Genomic DNA, 22,260 nt, shown 5'->3' with positions numbered 1-22,260 from the left:
GGGGGTGTCCCCTCATCCCGGGGGGGGGGGCTCCCCCCACCCCCACGAGGTCCCCCCCATCCCGAGGGGGGTCCCTATTCGGGGGGGGGTCCCTAATTTTGTGGGGGTCCCTAATTTGGGGGGGGTCCCTAATTTTGGGGGGGTCCCTAATTTGGGGGGGGTCTAATTTTGGGGGGGTCCCCAGTGCTGGGGAGGGGTCCCCGTTCCCCCCCCCGCTGTGTCGCAGGGCTAGGTCACCTCAAGGACATGGGGGGGTCCCAGGGGGGCGGGGGGCAGCGCGGAGGCCCCGGGGGGGGGGGGGCTGGACCCCCCTCCCCTCCCATCTCCCGGCTCCCCGTTGCCAAGGACCCCCGTTGCCATGGCGACCCCGTTGCCCGGCAGCCGCGTTGCCAAGGCGACGGGCGCGGGGGATGCTGCGGCGGGGCGGGGGGGGGCAGAGCTCGTTAGCGCGAGGGCTAATTAATGGGGGGGGGCGATGGGGGGGTCGGGGTGCTCCCCAGCACGTGCTGGGGGGCGGTTGGGGCGGGGGGCTGCAGCATTTGGGGGGGGCCGTGGTGCATTGGGGGTCCCCGGGGGGGGGGAATTGGGGCCGCATTGCGGGGGGGGGGTCGCATTGGGGGCACATTTTTGGGGAGGTGCCATTGGGGGGGGGAAAATTGGGGGGTAAATCGGGGGAGGCAAATCGGGGGGGGCATTGCGGGGGGTAAATTGGGGGTGCATTGCGGGGGGGGCTACACCGGAGGCCTATTGCGGGGGGGGGGGGGGGTATATATGGGGGGGTAAATTGGGGGTGCATTGGGGGGCTGCATTGCGGGGGAGGTTGCAATGGGGGTGTCTGGGGGGTAATTTGGGGGGGGGGGGTGTATTGGGGGTAAATGGGAGGGTAAATGGGGGGGTAAATGGGGGGTAAATGGGGGATATTGGGGTAAATGGGGGTAAACGGGGGGTGCGCTGCGGGGGGAGCATTGCAGAGGGGTTCTCGGGGGGGGCTGCATTGCGGGGGGTGCACCGGGGGCTCGCGGCGGGGGGGTGCAAGGGGGGGGTGCGAGGGGGGTGCCCATCCCCTCCCCCTGCATGGGGGGGGGGCCCCCCCCCCCGCGGCTGCACCCCCCCCCCCTCCGTTCCCACCCCCCCCGCATCCGCAGTAAAAGGGGCGGGGCCAGCGGGGGGGGGGCGGCGGGGGGGGTGTCCCCCCCTCCTCGCTCGCTGATTGGCCGCTCCCCGCCCCCCCCCCAGCCCAGACGGCGGCGGCCCCGCGCCCCCGCCCCAGTCCCGCGCTCGCCGCAGCCGGGGCCGCTCCGCTCCGCTCCGCTCCGCCGCTCCGGACCCCCCCGCACCCCCCTCCCCTTCCCCGCACCCCCCTCCCCGCTCCGCCCGGCCCGGCCCGGCCCGGCTGCACCCGCCGCCGCCATGGGGGTACGTACGGCCCTGGGGGGGGGGGGGGAGAGGGAGAGGGAGAGGGACCCCCCCGGGGCGGGCGAGGGGCGAGGAGGGGCGGGCGAGGGGGGAGGAGGGGTGTGGGAGGTGCTGGGGGTGTGTGCGAGGGGCTGGGGGCGTGTGCGAGGGGCTGAGAGGGGCGTGCAAGGGGTGCAAGGTGCTGGGTGGGGTGTGCAAGGTGCTACGAGGGTGTGCAAGGTGCTGGGGGGGTGCGCAAGGGGCTGAGAGGGGCGTGCAAGGGGTGCGAGGTGCTGGGTGGGGCGTGCAAGGTGCTAGGGGGGCGTGCAAGGGGTGCAAGGTGCTAGGAGAGCGTGCAAGGTGCTGGGAGGGGTGTGCAAGGTGCTGGGGGGGTTCAAGGGGCTGAGAGGGGCGTGCAAGGTGCTAACGGGGTGTGTGAGGTGCTGGGGGGTGTGCAAGGTGCTGGGAGGGGTGTGCACTGTGCTAACGGGGTGTGCGAGGTGCTGGGGGGGTTCAAGGGGCTGAGAGGGGTGTGCAAGGGGTGCGAGGTGCTTGAGGGGTGTGCAAGGGGCGTGCAAGGTGCTAACAGGGGGTGTGAGGTGCTGACAGGGTGCTTGAGGGGTGTGTGAGGTGCTTGAGGGGTGTGCAAGGGGCGTGCAAGGTGCTAACGAGGTGTGTGAGGTGCTAACGGGGTGTGTGAGGTGCTGGGGGGGTGTGCAAGGGGTGTGCAAGGTGCTAGGACGGATGGGCGAGGTGCAGATGGGGCATGCAAGGCGTGCAAGGGGCGTGCATGGCGCAGGTGGGGCGTGCAAGGTGCTAGCCAGATGGGCGAGGTGCCGCAGGGGCGTGCAAGGGGCGTGCAAGGGGCGCCGGCTGGGTGTGCAGAGCCGCCGCCCAGCGTTGCACGGCGCCGTCCGGGCGTGTGAGGCGTGCGCAGGGCCCCCCCACCGCCCCCGTGTCAGCGTGCAAGGGCCCTGTGCGAGGGGACGCGCGCGTGACGCGCGGCTCTTGTGTAACGCGGGGCCGCACACGCGCGTGTCCCCCCCTGCACACCCACCAGTGTCCCCCATGCCCGTGACAGCCCCGCGTCCCCGTGAGCGTGTCCCCGCCCGGCGTCACGAGTGTCCCCGTGCCCTTGTCCCCGTGCCAGCGAGCGTGGCCCTGGCCCTGAGAGTGTCCCCGTGCACGCCCCGTGCCCCCGTTCCCTTGCACACCCCACTGTCCCCGTGTCCCTGTGCGCGCCCCCGTGCAAGCCACGATGTCCCCGTGTCCCCGTCCCCGTGCACATCCCCGCGTCCTGGTCCCCGTGCACACTCCTGACGTCCCCGTGCACGCCCGTGCCCCGATGTCCTCGTGCGCATCCCTGTGTCCTGCTCCCTGTGCACGTCCCCATGTCCTCGTGCACGTCCCCGTGTCCCCACGCGTGTCCCCACGCGTGTCCCCGTGTCCTTGTGCACGTCCCCGTGTCCTTGTGCCTGTCCCCGTGCAAACCCCGATGTCCCCGTGCACGTCCCCGTGTTCCCATGCGTGTCCTAGTGCACGTCCCCGTGTCCCCACGCGTGTCCCCATGTCCCGGTCCCCGTGTCCCCACGCGTGTGCCCGCGCTCCTCCGCAGTGCGTGTGCGCCCCCCCCCCCCCCTAACCTGCCTCTCTCCTCCTCCTCCTCCCCCCCCCCCCCCCCCCTGCCAGGCTGCACCCCCGGGGGGGGGGGGGGGGGGGGGCTGCACCCAGCACCCTCGCACCCGCTAATTAGGGCGCTCATTAACGAGAGGCGCAAAATTGGTGCCTTGGGGGGGGGGGGGGCAAGTAAAAGGGCCCCCCCCTCCCCCCCGGAAAAGGGATTCCCGAGGGAAAGGGGGGTCCCGCCAAGAAATTCCCCCCCCAAAAAATAGGGATCCCCCAAAAAATAGGAATTTCCCCAAAATGAGACACCCCCGCCATGGAAATAGGCCCCCCCCCCCGGGAATTGCCCCCCCCCAGCTCCGGGGGTGAATGCAGCGGGGACCCCAGTATCCCCCCCCCCATTGAAACATGGGGGTCTCCGGGCCGACGCCCCCCCCCCCCGATGCCGGGGACGCTCTGGGGGGGGTCCCCTGTTTGTGCCCCCCCCTCCGTCCCTTGCAGCAGCTCGGGGTCACCCTGACCCAGCTGTGGGGGGGGGGATGGGGAGGGGGGATGGGCACCCCCCCCCGCGCTGCGGTGTGGGCGACTGCAGCGTTGGCCGGGTGCCAGCTCCCCCCATTGGGTGGGGATTTGGGGGGGACACACACAACACAGGAACCCCCCCCCCCATAAAGCAACAGCCCCCTCCCCCCGAATTTGCCCCCTTTCACCCCAAAAACTGCCCCCATCTTGGGGTGCCCCCCCCCCCCCCCGCAGTGATGCAGGAGCTGCCCCCCCCCCGGATGGGGGTCCCGGCCAAAAAAGGCGGGGGGGGGTGGGGTGTCGCCCCCCCGGTGACACCCCCCCCCTTGCCGGGGGCACCCCCCCCCCCCCCGCAAGGATATATAACTGGGGGGGGGGGGTCCCCCCTTTTCCCAGCCCTCCTGCAAGCCCCTATAGGGGAGACCCTATAGAGGACACCCCCCTCCCCCCAGGCATGGGGGGCCCCTCCCCTCCCCCCGGCCGCCCCTCCCCCCGCGGTCAAGGCCGGATTAACGGGGGAGCAGATGGCGGGGGGGGGGGGGGCACCCATATCCCCCCCCCCCCCCGGGGCCTTGGGCCCGGGTGGGGGGGGGGTGGGCTGCTGCAAAGGGGGGGCGTCGTGATGCAGGGGTTTGGGGGGGTCCCGGGGGGCTGGGGCAGGATTTGGGGAGTCCTGGGAGCTGGGGGGGGGGCCCTGGTGCAGGATTTGGGGGGGCTCAGGGGGGTCCCTGGGGGCTGGGGGGGGTCCTGGTGCAGGGTTTGGGGGGTCCTGGGGGTCCCTATCGGCTGTGGGGGGCCTGGTGTAGGATTTGGGGGGGATTGGGGGGGTCCGTAGGGGCTGGGGGGTTCCTGATGCAGGATTTAGGGGGTCCTGGGGGTCCCAGGGGGCTGGGGGGGCTGGTGCAGGATTTGGGGGGTCCGTGGGGGCTGGGGGGTCCTGATGCAGGTTTTGGGGGGTCCTGTGGGTCCCTGGGGGCTGGGGGGGCAGTGCAGGATTTGGGGGGTCCTGGGGGTCCCTGTGGGGGCTGTGTGGCAGGAGTTGCGGGGGGCTGCGGGGGTTTGGGGTCTCTGGGCAATGGGGTGCCCCGGTGGGGGGGTCCCTGGGTGATGGGTAGAGGAGGACCAGGGGGTTTTGGGGGGCTGTGGGGTCCCAGGAACCTTGCAGGGTTTGGGGGGTCCGTGCTGCAGGTTTGGGGGGCTCTGGGGGTGCAGGCCCCATGTTATGGGGTCCCAGGCTCCTGGGGGTCCGTGCTGCAGGTTTGGGGGGGCTCTGGGGGTGCAGGACCGATGTTATGGGGTCCCAGGCTCCTGGGGGTCCGTGCTGCAGGTTTGGGGGGGCTCTGGGGGTGCAGGACCGATGTTATGGGGTCCCAGGCTCCTGGGGGTCCGTGCTGCAGGTTTGGGGGGGCTCTGGGGGTGCAGGACCGATGTTATGGGGTCCCAGGCTCCTGGGGGTCCATGCTGCAGGTTTGGGGGGGCTCTGGGGGTGCAGGCCCCATGTTATGGGGTCCCAGGCTCCTGGGGGTCCGTGCTGCAGGTTTGGGGGGCTCTGGGGGTGCAGGACCGATGTTATGGGGTCCCAGGCTCCTGGGGGTCCGTGCTGCAGGTTTGGGGGGCTCTGGGGGTGCAGGACCGATGTTATGGGGTCCCAGGCTCCTGGGGGTCCATGCTGCAGGTTTGGGGGGGCTCTGGGGGTGCAGGCCCCATGTTATGGGGTCCCAGGCTCCTGGGGGTCCGTGCTGCAGGACCAGGGGCTTTTGGGGCGCTTTGCTTTCCCAGAGGACACGCAATGGGATCCCGAGCTCCTGGGCCATCCCAGGGGCGGATTTTGGGGTTCGGTGGGGTGCCAGGGCCCACAGCGCGGGGTCGGGGCTGCCGGGGGGGGTGCGGGGCCCCCCAGCATAACCCCCCCCCCCCAGTACGGCGGCTCCGACAGCTACCGCGTGGCCACCACGCAGGACAAGGGGGGCGAGAAGGAGTCACCCAAGAAGGGGAAGAGCAAGACGAGGGACCTGGATGACCTCAAGAAGGAGGTGGCCATGGTGAGTGGGGGTTTGGGGGGGCTGGAGGGGGTTTGGGGTGCACTGGAGGGGAGATCTGGGGGTTCCAGGGCAGCTGGGGGGCTGGCGTGCGGGATACGGGCTCTTTGGGGGGGCTAGAGGTGGTTTGGGGGGGCTGGGGCAGTTTGGGGTGCATGATGGGGGGTTTGGGGGGGCTGGGGCAGTTTGGGGTGCATGATGGGGCAGTTTAGGGGGTCTGGGGCAATTAGGGGTGCATGATGGGGGGTTTGGGGGTCTGGGGCAATTTGGGGTGCATGATGGGGGTTTGGGCAACTTGGGGTGCAGTATGGGGGGGCTGCAGGCAGTATGGGGTCTGTATGCAATATAGGGGGCAATTTGGGGGTGCCAAGGGGGTGGAGGGCAGTTCGGGGGGCTATAGGGGCAGTTCGGAGGGCAATAAGGGGGGCAGTTTGGGGGGTCCGGGGGATTCGGGGGGGTCTCACCCCTCTCCTGCAGACGGAGCACAAGATGTCGATCGAGGAGGTCTGTAGGAAATACAACACGGACTGCGTGCAGGTGAGAGCCCCCCCAAACCGGGGGGGGCCCTTTTGGGGTCTCCCCCCCGGGGTCTTTGCTTTGGGGGGGGTCCCTTTTGGGGTGTCCCTTGGGGTCTGCCTCCCTAGAGGGGGTCTCTTTTGGGGTTCCCTTTGGGGTCTGCCTCTCCCCTGGGCTGCCGCCTTTTGGGGGTCCCTTTTGGGGGTCTCCATAGGGCTCTGCCCCTCCCTTTGGGGGGGGTGTCTCTTTTTTGGGGGGTTTTCTCCCCACTCGGGGGTCCCTTTTGGGGGGCTCTTCTCAGGGTCTCTCCCTTTTGGGGGTCCCTTTTTGGGGTCCCCCTTTCCTCCTCCACCTCCATTTAGGGGTTTGCTTTTGGGGTCCCTTTTGGGGTCCCCTCTTGGGGGGCTTCTCTGCCTGGGGGGGTCTCCCCATTAAAGAATCCCAATTTGGGGGGTCCTGGGGGTCTCTGGGGGCTGGGGGGCCCTGGTGCAGGATTGGGGGTCCTGGGGGCCCCTGTGGGGGCTGTGTGGCAGGAATTGGGGGGGGCTGTGGGGGTTTGGGGTCTCTGGGCAATGGGGTGCCCCGGTGGGGGGGGTTTGGGGGTCCCTGGGTGATGGGCAGTGCAGGAGCAGGGGGGGTTGGGGTGCTGTGGGGTCCCGGGGACCTTGCAGGGTTTGGGGGGTCCATGCTGCAGGTTTGGGGGGGCTCTGGGAGTGCAGGACCCGTGCTATGGGGTCCCAGGCTCCTGGGGGTCCGTGCTGCAGGACCCTGGGGTTTTGGGGTGCTTTGCTTTCCCAGAGGACACGCAATGGGATCCCGAGCTCCTGGGGGTCCGTGCTGCGGGACCGGGGGGTCTCGGGGTGCTGCGGGGTCCCAGGGACCTTGCAGGGTTTGGGGGGTCCGTGCTGCGGGACCGGGGGGTCTCGGGGTGCTGCGGGGTCCCAGGGACCTTGCAGGGTTTGGGGGGTCCGTGCTGTGGGACCGGGGGGTCTCGGGGGGCTGCGGGGTCCCAGGGACCTTTGTTTTCTGGCAGGGCCTGACCCACAGCAAGGCGCAGGAGATCCTGGCGCGGGACGGCCCCAACGCCCTGACGCCCCCTCCCACCACCCCCGAGTGGGTCAAGTTCTGCCGCCAGCTCTTCGGGGGCTTCTCCATCCTCCTCTGGATCGGGGCCATCCTCTGCTTCCTGGCCTACGGCATCCAGGCCGGCACTGAGGACGAGCCCTCCAACGACAACGTGGGTGGGGGTCCCGTTTTGGGGGGGGGAGCGATGGGGGGAGTAGGGTGGGGGTGGGGGGTAATTCAGCCTGTGAGCTGTGGGGCAATGATGCTTTGGGGCTGGGGGGGCAATAGGGGGCAATAGGGTGGGGGGTGGGGGGGTAATTGAGCCTGGGAGCTGTGGGGCAATGATGCTTTGGGGCTGGGGGGGGCAATAGGGGGCAATAGGGTGGGGGGTGGGGGGTAATTGAGCCTGGGAGCTGTGGGGCGATGATGCTTTGGGGCTGGGGGGGCAATAGGGGGCAATGGGGTGGGGGGTGAGGGGGTAATTGAGCCTGGGAGCTGTGGGGCGATGATGCTTTGGGGCTGGGGGGGGCAATAGGGTGGGGGGTGAGGGGGTAATTGAGCCTGGGAGCTGTGGGGAGATGATGCTTTGGGGCTGGGGGGCAATAGGGGGCTGGGGGAGGCGATTAGGGGCTGGGGGGGCAATGGGGGGGGCAATTGGCTGGGGGAGGCAATGGGGGGCAGTTGGCTGGGGGTGGGGGGCAATGGGGCAGTCGTGCTTGGGAGCTGGGGGAGACGGTGCCTTGAAACTGGGGGGCAATGGGGGGGTCTGGGGGGTGAGAGGGGGCAAGGAGGGGGCAGCTGTGCCCCAGACTTGGGGGGGCAACTGCCCTGGGGGCAACCAGGGTAATGCAAGGGGGCAACCGTAGCGGGAAAGGGGGCGACCCTGAACGTGGGGTACCCCATATGGGGAGGGGGGGGCTGTGCTGGGGGGCACGACACCCCCCCCCCCAGCCACACTGACACCCCCCCTCTCCTTCATCCCCCCTTCAGCTCTACCTGGGCATCGTCCTGGCCGCCGTCGTCATCATCACCGGCTGCTTCTCCTACTACCAGGAGGCCAAGAGCTCCAAGATCATGGAGTCCTTCAAGAACATGGTGCCCCAGGTGGGGACCCCCCGGGGGGGGCAATTGGGGGGGGGTCACCGGTATTTTGGGGGGACACATCGATATTTTGGGGGGGTGATATATGGGGATGGAGGCACAGGGATGCAGCTGGGGAGGGGGCAGAGTGCTGGGAGGGGATGGGGGGGTTATCCCCCCAATGTGTTGTGCCCCCCCCTAATTTGTGCCCCCCCCAGCAAGCCCTGGTGATCCGGGAGGGGGAGAAGATGCAGCTGAACGCGGAGGAGGTGGTGGTGGGGGACCTGGTGGAGGTCAAGGGGGGGGACCGCGTCCCCGCCGACCTGCGCATCATCTCGGCACACGGCTGCAAGGTGGGGACCCCCCCCCATGTGCACGGACCCCCCCCAAACACACAGAGCCCTCCCTAAGCCCCCTCCTCTGCGTGGACCCGTGCACCCCCCGCAAGGGGCTCTGGAGCCCCCCAGCCCCTGCCTGGACCCCCAGACCCCCCACACCTTGCAGAGACCCCCCCCTCCCCACCTTGCAGTGCCCCCTCCCTATTTTGCAGAGACCCCCCACTGCCATGAACCCCTGGGACCCCCTAACCTTGCGTTGAGCCCCCCAGGACCTCTATGGACCCCCCAACTTGCAGAGACCCCCCCCAGGAGCTTCATGGCCCTCCCCAAACTTGCAAAGACCCCCCATGAGCCCTGTGAACCCCCCAGCTTGCAGAGAACCCCCCCCAGGAGCCCCATCACCCCCCAGGACCTCTATGGACCCCCTGGAGCTCCATGACCCCCCCAGCTTGCAGAGACCCCCCAGGACCTCTGTGGACCCCCCAGGAGCTCCATGGCCCCCCCACCTTGCAGAAAGTCCCCCCGGGAGGTCCACGGACCCCTCCCCAGAAGCCTTATGGACCCCCCCCATCTTGCAGTAACCCCCCCAAGACCTTCAGGACCACCCCCCACCCAAGCCCACCCCCCCAAATTTAACGTGCCCCCCCCCAGGTGGATAACTCCTCGCTGACGGGGGAGTCGGAGCCCCAGACCCGCTCCCCCGACTGCACCCACGACAACCCCCTGGAGACCCGCAACATCACCTTCTTCTCCACCAACTGCGTCGAGGGTGAGTTGGGGGGTCCCCGGCGGGGTTGGGGGTCCCCAGGGCTGGCTCGGGGTCTTTATGGGGTCCTCTGCCAGGTTTGGGGGTCCCCAGGGCTGGCTGGGGGGGGTTACGGGGTCCCTGATGCTGGCTGGAGGGAGGTTTGGGGGTCCCCAGAGCTGCCTTGAGGTGTTTATGGGGTCCCCAGAGCTGACTCGGGGTCTTTATGGGGTCCCCCAGCAGATTTGGGGGTCCCCAGAGCTGACTCGGGATCTTTATGGGGTCCCCCAGCAGATTTGGAGGTCCCTGATGCTGGCAGGAGGGAGGTTGGGGGTCCCCAGAGCTGGCTCGGGGGGCTATGGGGTCCTCCAGCAGGTTTGGGGGTCCCTGAGGCCAGCTAGAGGGAGGTTGGGGGTCCCTAGAGCTGGCTCGGGGTCTTTATGGGGTCCCCCAGCAGATTTGGGGGTCCCCAGGGCTGGCTTAGGGCATTTATGGGGTCTCTGGGCAGGTTTGGGGGTGCCTGGGCTGCCTGCAGCGATGCTTTGGGGTCCTGGGACCATTTCTGAGGTGGTTTTGGGATCCTTGAGCCATTTTTTTGCATCCTACAACCTTTTTTGGCGTCCCTGACCTTTTTTCAGGGTCCCTGAGCCATTTTGGGGTCCCTGAGCCCCTTTTGGGGCTGATTTGGGGTCCCTGAGCCATTTTGGGGTCCCTGAGCCCCTTTGGGGGCTATTTTGGGGTCCTAGAGCCATTTTTAGCGTCCCTGAGCCCCTTTGGGGGCTGTTTTGGTGATCCTGAGCCCTTTTTTGGGTCCCTGAGCCCCTTTCGAGATTGTTTTAGGGTCCTGAGTCATTTTTGGGTCCCTGAGCCCCTTTTGGGGCTGTTTTGGGGTCCCTGAGCTATTTTTGGGGTCCCTGAGCCCTTGTTTGGGTCCCTGAGCCCCTTTTGGGGCTGTTTTGGGGTCCTAGAGCTATTTTTGGGGTCCCTGAGCCCTTTTTGGGTCCCTGAGCCCCTTTGGGGGCTATGTTGGGGTCCTGGCCCGTTTCTGGGGTCCCTGACCCCCCTGTCCCCCCCAGGCACGGCCCGGGGGGTGGTGATCGCCACGGGGGACCGGACGGTGATGGGGCGCATCGCCACGCTGGCCTCGGGGCTGGAGGTGGGGAAGACGCCGATCGCGGTGGAGATCGAGCACTTCATCCAGCTGATCACTGGCGTCGCCGTCTTCCTCGGCATCTCCTTCTTCATCCTCTCCCTCATCCTGGGCTACACCTGGCTGGAGGCCGTCATCTTCCTCATCGGCATCATCGTCGCCAACGTCCCTGAGGGGCTGCTGGCCACCGTCACCGTACGTGGGGGGCCATATATGGGGGGCAACATATGGGGGCAGGGGCTGGGGGGGCAATATGGGGTGCTCGGGGGCTGCAGGGGGTCCCAAGGGGGGTGCAAGGGGGCTGTGGGTGCAGGATTGGGGGGCTGGGGCTGTATTGGGGGCTGCATGTGCAAAGGGGGGAGCTATGGGTCCAGGATTGGGGTGCAATGGGGGGGCTGTGCATGCAATGAGGGGGGCTGTGCATGCAAAGGGGGTGCAAAGGGGGCTGTGGATCCAGGGTTGGGGAGCAATGGGGGGGTCTGTGCATGTGCTGGGGGGCTCTGTGCATGCAAAGGGGGTGCAAAGGGGGCTGTGGGTCCAGTATTGGGGTGCAATGGAGTGTCTGTGCATGCACTGGGGGGGTCTGTGCATGCAAAGGGGGTGCAAAGGGGGCTGTGGGTCCAGTATTGGGGTGCAATGGAGGGTCTGTGCATGCACTGGGGGGGTCTGTGCATGCAAAGGGGATGCAAAGGGGGCTGTGGGTCCAGGCTGGGGTGCAGCAGGGGCTCTGCGCATGCACCGTGGGGCCGTGCATGCAGTGGGGACCCCACGGGGTCTCTGTCGCCCCGCCGGGGGGTCCGGCCCCCCCACTGGGACCCGTGCCCCCCAGGTGTGCCTGACGCTGACGGCCAAGCGGATGGCGCGCAAGAACTGCCTGGTGAAGAACCTGGAGGCGGTGGAGACGCTGGGCTCCACCTCCACCATCTGCTCCGACAAGACGGGGACCCTCACCCAGAACCGCATGACCGTCGCCCACATGTGGTTCGACAACCAGATCCACGAGGCCGACACCACCGAGGACCAGTCGGGTGGGTGCTGGGGGCTGCTGGGGGCTACTGGGGAGTACTGGGGGGCTGGGAGCTGCTGGGGGCTACTGGGGGGCTGGGGGCTGCTGGGACGTATTGGGGGCCTGGGGGCTGCTGGGGGCTACTGGGGGGCTGGGGGCTACTGGGAAGTATTGGGGGGCTGGGGCCGCTGGGGGCTACTGGGGGGCTGGGGCTACTGGGGAGTATTGGGGGGCTGGGGGCTATTGGGGGCTGGGGGCTGCTGGGGAGCTTTTGGGGCTGGGGTAGAGGAAAAGGGGGGGTTCCTGGGGCTTAATGGGACTGGGTGAATTGGGGGACGCTGGTGGGGGGAATTGGGGTAGGGGGAAGAAATCTGGGGGGGAATTGAGGCTTTTGTGGCGCCGAGCTGAGGGTTCTGGGGGGGGGGTGAGGGGGAGAGGGGGCAGCGGAGCCCCCCGGGACCGCCCTGGGCCCCACTGACCCCCGTCCCCCCATGCCCCCCAGGCACCGCCTTCGACAAGAGCTCGGCCACCTGGGTGGCCCTGTCCCACATCGCCGGGCTCTGCAACCGGGCCGTCTTCAAGGGCGGGCAGGAGAACGTCCCCATCCTCAAGGTTGGGGGGCCATGGGGCACGGGAAGGGGCTGGGGGGCCATGGGGCACGGGAAGGGGCTGGGGGGCCATGGGGGGCCATGGGGCACGGGAAGGGGATGGGGGTCCCATGGGTCCCATAGGGCACGGGAAGGGGTTGGGGGGCTGTGGGGGGCCATGGGGCACGGGAAGGCGGTGGGGGTCCCATGGGTCCCATAGGGCATGGGAAGGGGTTGGGGGTCCCGGGGGTCCCATAGGGCACGGGAAGGGGCTGGGGGGCCCATGGGGCAGGAGAAGGGTTTGGGGGGTCCCATGGAGCAGGGGAAGGGGCTGGGGGGTCCCATGGGGCATGGGAAAGGTTTGGGGGTCCCATGGGGCATGGGAAGGGTTTGGGGTGTCCCATTGGGGTCCCATGGGGCATGGGAAGGGAAGGGTTTGGGGGTCCCACGGGGCGTGGGAAGGGTTTGGGGGGTCCCATTGGGGTCCTGTGGGACATGGGAAGGGTGTGTGGTGTCCTGGGGGTCCCATGAGAAGGGTTTGGGGGGGATCCTGGGGGTCCCATGGAGCATGGGAAGGGTTGGGGGGTCCCTGGAGGGGCTGAGGGGCAGGAGGAGGATTCGGGGGTCCCCGGGATGTGGGGGGGAGCCCCTTCCTCACCCCGCTATCGCCCCCCCCCCCCCAGCGCGACGTGGCCGGCGATGCCTCGGAGTCGGCGCTGCTGAAGTGCATCGAGCTCTCCTCCGGCTCCGTCAAGGTGATGCGGGAGCGGAACAAGAAGGTGGCTGAGATCCCCTTCAACTCCACCAACAAGTACCAGGTACCCGGGGTCCCCCCAAAACCGCTGGGGTCCCCCCCAGACCCACAGCATCCCCCCCCAGACCCGCAGGGTCCCCCCCAAACCCGCAGGGTCCCCCCCAAACCTGCAGGGTCCCCTCTGTCCTTCATGGACCCCAAAGCTCTTGGGGAGCTCCCCAAGCCCCCCCCCCCCGACTCCCTGGGTCCCCCCCAAACCTTCAGCATCCCCCCCAAAATGATGGAAGCCCCCCCAAACCCACAGGGGTCCCCCCGAGACCCCCCCAGGTCCCCCCCCAGCCCTGCGGAGCCCCCAGGTCCTCCCAGACCCCCTAAACCCCCAGCTCTTCAGACCCTACAGCCCCCCCAGCCCCCTGAGACACCCCCCCCACTGCTCCCCAGCCCTGCAGCCCCCCAGCCCCCCTCGCCCCCCAGCTCCCTGCAGCCCCCCCAGCACCCTGAGACCCCCCATCCCTGCAGCCCCCCCAGCTCCCTGAGACCCCCCCCAGCTCCCTGCAGCCCCCCATCCCTGCAGCCCCCCTCGCCCCCCCAGCTCCCCCCCATCACGCTAATCCCCTGCCCGCTGCTGGCAGGACCGGATTCCCGGGGGGCACCGGCGTGGAAAATCCCCCCGTGGGTGACGAATAGGAGGGGGGGGAGTGATGCAGAGTGGGGGGGGGGGGTGATGCTGACCCTGACCCCCCCTTTGTCCCCCCCCCCAGCTCTCCATCCACGAGACCGAGGACCCCAACGACAACCGGTACCTGCTGGTGATGAAGGGGGCCCCCGAGCGCATCCTGGACCGGTGCTCCACCATCCTGCTGCAGGGCAAGGAGCAGCCCCTGGACGAGGAGATGAAGGAGGCTTTCCAGAACGCCTACCTGGAGCTGGGGGGCCTGGGGGAGAGGGTCCTGGGTAGGTAGCAGGGGTCCCGGGAGGGTCCTGGGGTCCTGGATGGGTCCTGGGGATGGGGATGAGGGGGGTCCTGGGGGGCTGGATGGGTCCTGGGGGTGGGGATGAGGGGGTGCCGGAGGTCCTGGGGAGGCTGGATGGGTCCTGGGGAGGCTGGATGGGTCCTGGGGGGCTGGATGGGTCCTGGGGATGGGGATGAGGGGGTGCCGGGGGTCCTGGGGGGCTGGATGGGTCCTGAGAATGGGGATGAGGGGGGTTCTGGGGGGCTGGATGGGTCTTTGGGGTCCTGGATGTGTCCTGGGGATGGGGATGAGAGGGTCCCTGGGGGGGTCCCCAGGGTTTGGGGGGGGGGGTATGTCCTGGCTATGGGGCTGGGGGGGGGTCCCTGGGGCAGCACACCCTGGGCACACTTGGGGGTCTCTTGGGTTGGGTTGGGGGTCCCTGGAGCAGCCCCCACTCCCCCAAAGCGGGGGGGGGGGCAGGATGGGGGTCTCACCTCGCCCCCCCAGGTTTCTGCCACTTCTACCTGCCGGAGGAGCAGTACCCCAAGGGCTTCGCCTTCGACTGCGACGACGTCAACTTCGCCACCGACAACCTCTGCTTCGTGGGGCTCATGTCCATGATCGACCCCCCCCGCGCCGCCGTCCCCGACGCCGTCGGCAAGTGCCGCAGCGCCGGCATCAAGGTGGGACCCCCCCCTGCACCCCCAAACCCCCCGGGGTCCCCCCATCCCTGCCCCCCCCCCCAAATCTCCAGGGTCCCCCCCATCCCTGACCCCCCGGCATCCCCCCCATCCCTGAACCCCCCAAACTCTGAGTTCCCCCCCATCCCTGCACCCCCAAACCCCCCAGGACCCCCTGAGCCCCGCAGCCCCCCCGAGCAGGGGGTCACCCCTCTGTGCCCCCCCCCAGGTGATCATGGTGACCGGGGACCACCCCATCACGGCCAAGGCCATCGCCAAGGGGGTGGGCATCATCTCGGAGGGCAACGAGACGGTGGAGGACATCGCCGCCCGCCTCAACATCCCCGTCAGCCAGGTCAACCCCAGGTGGGTGGGGGGCTGCGGGGGGCCGGGGAGCGGGGTTTGGGGGTGCAGGGGGTGATGGAGGGGTGCTGGGGCGCAGGGGAGGGGGGTTTGGGGGTGCAGGGGCTGATGGAGGGGTGCTGGGGCACAGGGGAGGGGGTTTGGGGGTGCAGGGGCTGATGGAGGGTGCTGGGATGCGGGGGAGGGGGGTTTGGGGGTGCAGGGGCTGATGGAGGGTGCTGGGGTGCGGGGGAGGGGGATTTGGGGGTGCAGGGGGTGCTGGAGGGGTGCTGGGGTGCAGGGGAGGGGGTTTGGGGGTGCAGGGGCTGATGGGGGGTGCAGGGGCTGATGGAGGGTGCTGGGATGCGGGGGAGGGGGGTTTGGGGGTGCAGGGGCTGATGGAGGAGTGCTGGGGTATAGGAGGAGGGGGTTTGGGGGTGATGGAGGGGTGCTGGGGCGCAGGGGAGGGGGTTTGGGGGTGCAGGGGCTGATGGGGGGTGCAGGGGCTGATGGAGGGTGCTGGGATGCGGGGGAGGGGGGTTTGGGGGTGCAGGGGCTGATGGAGGAGTGCTGGGGTATAGGAGGAGGGGGTTTGGGGGTGATGGAGGGGTGCTGGGGTGCAGGGGAGGGGGGTTTGGGGGTGCAGGGGCTGATGGAGGAGTGCTGGGGTATAGGAGGAGGGGGTTTGGGGGTGATGGAGGGGTGCTGGGGTGCAGGGGAGGGGGGTTTGGGGGTGCAGGGGGTGACAGAGAGGAGTCGGGGCGTGGGGGGTGCAGTGCAGGGTGTCGGGGAGCAGGGTTTTGGGGTGCAGGGTTTCGGGGTGCCTGACCCCCCCGTGCCCCCCAGGGACGCCAAGGCCTGCGTGATCCACGGCACCGACCTGAAGGACATGTCCTCGGAGCAGATCGACGAGATCCTGCAGAACCACACCGAGATCGTCTTCGCCCGCACCTCGCCCCAGCAGAAGCTCATCATCGTCGAGGGCTGCCAGCGCCAGGTCGGGGGGCGCCCCCAAACCCCCCAAATGCGCCCCCAAACCTCCCGGGGGTCCTCAGCCCCGACCCCCCCCCCAGCATCATCCTGAACCCCCCGAACGCACCCCGGGGTTTCCCCAAAAGCACCCCGACGCGGTCCCGCCCCATGTCCCCAGATGGGGCTGACCCCCCCCAAACCCTTGCAGCCCCCCCAAAACCACCCAGAATGGGTCCTGCAGCCCCCCCCCCCCCATCCCTCTGGTCCCCACCGCAATGGGGTGGTCCCTGTGTCCCCACCGCGATGGGGTGGTCCCCATCCTCACCCCCCTGGTCCCCATGTCCCCAAGGTGCCATCGTGATGGGATCGTCCACGTCCCCACCACGATGGGGCGGCCCCCGTCCCCATGTCCCCATCGTGACGGGGTGGTCCCCATCCCACGTCCCCACCACGATGGGGTGGTCCCTGTCCCCATCATGATGGGATGGTTTCTGTCCCCATCTCTGTGGTCCCCATGTCCCCATCGCAATGGGGTGGTCCCCATGCCCACGTCCCCACCATGATGGGATCATCCCCATCCCCATCCCCATCCCTGTGGTCCCCACGTCCCCATCGTGACGGGGTGGTCCCCATCCCACGTCCCCACCACGATGGGGTGGCCCCCGTCCCCACCCTCACCCCCCGTCCCCCCGTGTTCCCAGGGTGCCATCGTGGCGGTGACGGGCGACGGGGTGAACGACTCCCCGGCGCTGAAGAAAGCCGACATCGGGGTGGCCATGGGCATCGCCGGCTCCGACGTCTCCAAGCAGGCGGCCGACATGATCCTCCTCGATGACAACTTCGCCTCCATCGTCACCGGCGTGGAGGAAGGTCGGGGCCGGCCCGGGGGGGGTGGAGGGGACGCGCGGGGGGGACGGGGGACCCCGGTGACGCCCGTCCCTGTCCCCGCAGGCCGCCTGATCTTTGACAACCTGAAGAAGTCCATCGCCTACACCCTGACCAGCAACATCCCCGAGATCACCCCCTTCCTCCTCTTCATCATGGCCAACATCCCCCTGCCCCTGGGCACCATCACCATCCTCTGCATCGACCTGGGCACCGACATGGTGAGCGGGGACCCCTGGGGACCCCCAAATCGTGGCCCCCCCATGATGTGACCACAAGACCCCCAGGGACTCCCCAGCACCCCCAAAGCATGGGGGACCCCTCCCTTTCCCAGCCACCCCTGGCCCCTGGGGACCCCTGACCCCCCCCAGCCCCCCCAAAGCATAGGGGACCCCCCCTTTCCCAGCCACCCCTGGCCCCTGGGGACCCCTGACCCCCCCAGCACCCCCAAAGCATGGGGGACCACCCTTTCCCAGCCACCCCTGGGGGCCCCTGACCCCCCCAGCCCCCCCAAAGCATGGGGGACCCCCCCTTTCCCAGCCACCCCTGACCCCTGGGGGCCCCTGGGGACCCCTGACCCCCCCCGGCGGTCCGGGTGTCGGGGGTCCCACCAAGCGGGGTGCCCCCCCCAGGTCCCCGCCATCTCGCTGGCCTACGAGGCGGCCGAGAGCGACATCATGAAGCGGCAGCCGCGGAACCCCCGCTCCGACAAACTGGTGAACGAGCGGCTGATCAGCATGGCCTACGGGCAGATCGGTGCGGGAGCTGGGGGGCGGGGGGGATTTGGGGGGCAGGGGGGCAATGGGGATGCAGGGGGATGATGGGGGGTGCAGGGGAAGAGCTGGGGGTGCTGCGAGCAGAGTGGAGTGCAGGGGGGGCAATTTGGGGTGCAGGGGGGGCAATTTGGGGTGCAGGGGGGATGCGTGGGTGCAGGTGGGCAGTGCAGAGCAGACCTTGGGTGCTGGGGTGTAAATTGGGGTGCTGGGGAGTGCAGTGAGGTGCCTTGGGGTGCAGAGCAGCTGCAGGGAGTGCAGTGAGGTGCCGTGGGGTGCAGGGGGGCAATGTGGGGTGCAGGGCAGGCTTTGGGGTGCAGCGGAGCTCCAGGGGTGCAGCGGGGTAACTTAGGGTGCCGCAGGGTCCTCACAAGGTGCAGGGCGGTTGCAGGGGTGCAGCAGGGTCCTTGCAGGGCGCGCGGCGGTTGCAGGGGTGCAGCAGGGTCCTTGCAGGGCGCAGGGCGGTTGCAGGGGTGCAGTGGGATGCAACAGGGTCCTCGCAGGGCGGTTGCAGGGGTGCAATGGGATCCTTGGGGTGCAGCAGGGTCCTCGCAGGGTGCAGAGGGGTAACTTGGGGGCTGCCCCGGGGCTGCAGGGGGGGTCGGGGGGTGCCCTGACCCCCCCCCGTGCCCCCCAGGGATGATCCAGGCGCTGGGGGGGTTCTTCTCCTACTTCGTCATCCTGGCGGAGAACGGGTTCCTGCCCTCCTGCCTGGTGGGCATCCGCCTCAACTGGGACGACCGCACCGTCAACGACCTGGAGGACTCCTACGGGCAGCAGTGGGTGCGTGGGGGCCGGGGGGGCACCCCCTTCCCAGGGACGGGGGGGGGTCCGTGCACCCCCATTCTCCTGCAGGGCTGCAAACAGGGGGCCGTGCACCCCAATTCCCTGCACGGGGGGGGGGGGTCTGTGCACCCCCCCCTTCCCAGGGACGGGGTCTGTGCACCCCCATTCCCAGGCACAGGGGGTCTGCGCACCCCAGTTCCCCTGCAGGGCTGTTGAGGGGGGGGTCTCTGCACCCCAGTTCCCAGGGATGGGGAAGGTCTGTGCACCCCAATTCCCTTGCACAGGGGTATCCAGGCCCCCCCTTCCCCGTGCATCGCTCCCAAGGCGGGCGGGGGGCCGCCCTGGGATATGGGGGGGCCCGGGGGGATTTTGGGGGGGTCTCTCACGCCGTGCCCCCCCCCCCCAGACCTACGAGCAGCGCAAGGTGGTGGAGTTCACCTGCCACACCGCCTTCTTCGTCAGCATCGTGGTGGTGCAGTGGGCCGACCTCATCATCTGCAAGACCCGCCGCAACTCCGTCTTCCAGCAGGGCATGAAGTACGTGGGGGGGGTCCCCGAAATCCTGGGGGGGGTCCCCAAAATGCGGGGGGGTCCCCAAAATCCTGGGGATCCCAGCATCCTGCATCCCTGAGCATCCCCTGGCTGATGGTACCCGGGTGGATTCCAGTATCCTGCATCCCTGGGAGATGCTGGGGGGTGGATTTGGGGCAGGGGGGTCCCCAAAATCCTGGAGGGATCCCCAAAATGCGGAGGGGTCCCCAAAATCCTGGGGGGGTCCCTGCATCCCTGAGCATCCCCTGGGTGATGGTACCCGGGGGGGGTGCCAGCATCCCTGGGAGCTGGGGGGCTGGTGGTGGATTTGGGGGGCGGGGTGGATTTGGGGGGGGGTTGGATTTTGGGGGGGCCATGGGTGATGCTGTTTGTGCCCCCTCCCCAGGAATAAGATCCTGATTTTCGGGCTCTTCGAGGAGACGGCGCTGGCCGCCTTCCTCTCCTACTGCCCCGGCATGGACGTGGCGCTGCGCATGTACCCCCTCAAGTGAGCGGGGGGCCCCAAATTGGGGGGGGCTGGTACCCCCCCCGGCGATGGGCACCGGGGGGGGGGGGGGCTTGTGTATGGGGGAGGGGTCCTAGGGGCTGGGGGTGGTTTGGGGTGCAAGGCTTGGGAGGGGGCTCAAAATTGGGGAGGGGGTCTAAATTTGGGGGGGGGTCGTCTTTGCATGGGCATTGCGGGGGGGCCCTTAGTGGGGGGTCTCTGAAGGCTTTTGGGGGGGTCCTATAACCCCTGTGGGCATTGTGGAGGGGGCTTAATGGGGGGGGTCTTAGCACCCCCATGGGGGTCTCTGAGTTCTTTTGGGGGTCTTTGAGACCTTGGGGGGGGGGGGGGGGGATTTATGGGTGGGGGGGTGTCGCTCAAGTCTGGGGGGGTCCTCCAGAGTCTTGGGGGTCCCAGCCCCCCGGGCTCCCCTGGGGCTGTTTCTGGGGGGTCTTTGAGCAGTTTGGGGGGGGGTCGTGTTCGGCACTAACCCCCCCCCCCATTTCTCCCCCCCCCCCCCAGTTGTGCCCCCCCCAGGCCGAGCTGGTGGTTCTGCGCCTTCCCCTACAGCTTCCTCATCTTCGTCTACGACGAGATCCGCAAGCTCATCCTGCGCCGCAACCCCGGAGGTGGGGGCCCTGGGGGGGTCTTAGGGGGTCTGGGTGGGGTCCTGGGGGGCTCCTGGGGATCTTGGGGGGTCCTGGGGGCTCCTGGGCATCTTGGGGGGGTCTGGGTCTTGGGGAAGGTCCTGGGGGTCTGGGGGTCCTGGGGGGGGGTCTTAGCGGGTCTGGGGGGTCTTGGTGGGGTCCTGAGAGTCTTGGGGGGTCCTGGGGGTCCTGGGGGGGTCTTGGGGGGCTTGGGGAGGGTCTTGGGGGTCCTGGGGGTGTCGTAGGGGAGGTCTGGGGGGGTCTGGGCCTGGGGGGCGTCCTGGGGGTCTTAGGGGGTCTGGGGGGGGGGGGGTCCTAGGCGTCCTGGGGGGGGGTCCTGGGGTCTTGGGGGGTCCTGGGGGGTCCGGGTCCCGGGGGTTTCCTCTCACCCCCTCCCCTCTTGCAGGCTGGGTGGAGAAGGAGACCTACTACTGAGCCCCCCCCCAAACCCCCCTCCTCAACTTTGGGGGTCGCAGCCCCCCCCCCTTTGCCTGCCACGAGCTCGCCCCCTCCTTCCCTCCCCCCCCAAACAGCCCCCTCCCCCCAAGCAGCCCCCCCCCCCAAATACACACGGGGGGGTGGAGGGGGGGGGGCTCCTCGCCTTATGGGGGGGGCTCCCAGGGGCCGGACGGGGGGGACCCCCACCCCCCCCAGGGGTGCCTGGCCCCTCCCCCACTCCCTGCACGTGTGGGGGGGGCATAGAACTGGGGATGCTTTTTATTTGGGGGGGGTCCCCTCGTTATCCCCCCCCCCGTCGTCGTGTGACAAAAACCGCCGGGAAAAGGAGCCGAAAACCGGTGAAAAACGAGGAAAAACAAGGAAAAAAAAATCCCCCCCCCCCCAAAAAAAAAAAGAGAAAAAAAGTGGAATTTACCAAATAAAGCAGAAAGTGGAGTGGGGGCTGGGCGTGGTGGGGGGGTGCTGGTTGCCATGGGAACGGGTGGCGTCGCCATGGCAGCGGAGGGGATGGGGGGCGCGGGGCTTTGCACACGCGTGGGGGGGGGGGGGGCACGCGAGGGACGCACACGCGTGGGGGACCCGGGCAGGGGCTTTGCACAGATTGGGGGGGGGGGGGGGGCACGCAAGGGTTGCACACGCGTGTGGGACGCACGTGGGGCTTTGCACAGACGCGTGGGGGCACGCAAGGGTTGCACACGCGTGTGGGACCTGGACGGGGCGTTGCACACGTGGCGTGGACACAGAAAGGTTGCACACGTGTGCGGGAGGCACGCGGGGCTTTGCACACATGGGGGGAGCATGCAAGGGATGCACACGCGTGTGGGACCTTGGGCAGGGGCTTTGCACACGCACGGGGGCACACGAGTGGTGTGCACGCACGCGGATGTGCACAAGGGCTGGGCACACGTGCAGGGCAGGCAAGCGGCCATGCACACGCGTGTCGGGGGGGGCACACGAGGGCCTATGCACATGCGTGGGTTTGCACAAGGGCTGTGCACACGCATGGGGCACGCGTGAGGGCATGCACAAGGGCTGCGCGCGCACGGGACCTGCACAGGAGCCGTGCACACGCGTGGGTGGGGGGCACGAGGGCCGTGCACACTTATGGGGTGCACACAAGGGGCTGTGCACACGCGTGTGGGGTGCACACGAGGGGCTGCGCACACGTGTGGGCTGCACGAGGGGCTGTGCACATGCGTGTGGGGTGCACACGAGGGGCTGCGCACACGTGTGGGCTGCACGAGGGGCTGTGCACATGCGTGTGGGGTGCACACGAGGGGCTGCGCACACGTGTGGGCTGCACGAGGGGCTGTGCACACGCGTGTGGGCTGCACGAGGGGCTGTGCACACGCGTGTGGGTGGGGTGCACATGAGGGGCTGTGCACACACATGTGAGCTGCACGAGGGGCTGTGCACACGTGTGGGGTGCACACAAGGGGCTGCACACACGTGTGGGCTGCACGAGGGGCCGTGCACATGCGTGGATTTGCACAAGGGGCCACACACACACGTGCCACACGCCTGCCGCCCCCGACCCCCCCCCTAAACACGCACACGCGTGTCTCCGGACACTCAACAGCTTTATTGCATCGGGGGGGGCCTGGAGCCCCCAAGGAACCCCAAAATGGGGGTCAGGGGGGATTTGGGGGGTCTCTGGGGGAATTTGGGGGGGGGTGTCTCCAGGGGTGGATTTTGGGGGGTCTCCAGGGGGGAAATTTGGGGGGATTTCAAGGGTCTCGTGGGATTTTGGGGGTCTCCAGGGGGGGATTGTGGGAGGGGATTTGGGGGGGTCTCAGGGGGGATTTGGGGGGATTTCAGGGGGGGCTTGGGGGTCTTGGTAGGGATTTGGGGGGGTCTCGGGGGGATTTTGGGATTTGGGGGGATTTGGAGGGGGTCTCAGAGAGATT

The 22,260-nt window shown here is 68.9% G+C and overlaps 1 protein-coding gene across 2 annotated transcripts; it reads left to right on the top strand.

The window, feature by feature from the left end:
• Nucleotides 1-1,292: 1,292 nt before the first annotated feature.
• Nucleotides 1,293-20,788, top strand: ATP1A3 (ATPase Na+/K+ transporting subunit alpha 3). Of its 2 annotated transcripts, none has more exons than XM_087778594.1 (23): nt 1,293-1,416; nt 5,499-5,582; nt 6,057-6,116; nt 7,129-7,332; nt 8,151-8,264; nt 8,459-8,593; nt 9,230-9,347; nt 10,400-10,668; nt 11,303-11,501; nt 11,982-12,091; nt 12,750-12,884; nt 13,582-13,774; nt 14,281-14,456; nt 14,683-14,819; nt 15,642-15,792; nt 16,469-16,637; nt 16,719-16,873; nt 17,285-17,408; nt 18,063-18,208; nt 18,618-18,748; nt 19,149-19,250; nt 19,785-19,876; nt 20,301-20,788. In XM_087778594.1, the coding sequence occupies exons 1-23, from the start codon at nt 1,411-1,413 to the stop codon at nt 20,327-20,329; spliced, it is 3,039 nt and encodes a 1,012-aa protein (XP_087634720.1). In that variant the 5' UTR covers nt 1,293-1,410; the 3' UTR covers nt 20,330-20,788. The 2 variants fall into 2 exon arrangements, with proteins under 2 accessions (XP_087634720.1, XP_087634719.1); XM_087778593.1 differs by having other exon boundaries at nt 5,460-5,582.
• Nucleotides 20,789-22,260: the final 1,472 nt, after the last annotated feature.

This window comes from Nipponia nippon, unplaced genomic scaffold, assembly GCF_047370975.1.
Source record: "Nipponia nippon isolate SJK-2023a ecotype South Korea unplaced genomic scaffold, ASM4737097v1 scaffold_44, whole genome shotgun sequence".
Taxonomy (NCBI): domain Eukaryota; kingdom Metazoa; phylum Chordata; class Aves; order Pelecaniformes; family Threskiornithidae; genus Nipponia; species Nipponia nippon.
Note: the sequence above shows the minus strand (reverse complement) of the source record. Positions and strands in the feature narration are given on the sequence as shown.

Coding starts and splice junctions, on each gene's coding strand:
- ATP1A3 (XM_087778593.1), top strand. Junction 16,874..17,284: donor TCGACCTGGGCACCGACATG/GTGAGCGGGGAC, acceptor TGCCCCCCCCAG/GTCCCCGCCATCTCGCTGGC. Junction 18,209..18,617: donor ACTCCTACGGGCAGCAGTGG/GTGCGTGGGGGC, acceptor CCCCCCCCCCAG/ACCTACGAGCAGCGCAAGGT.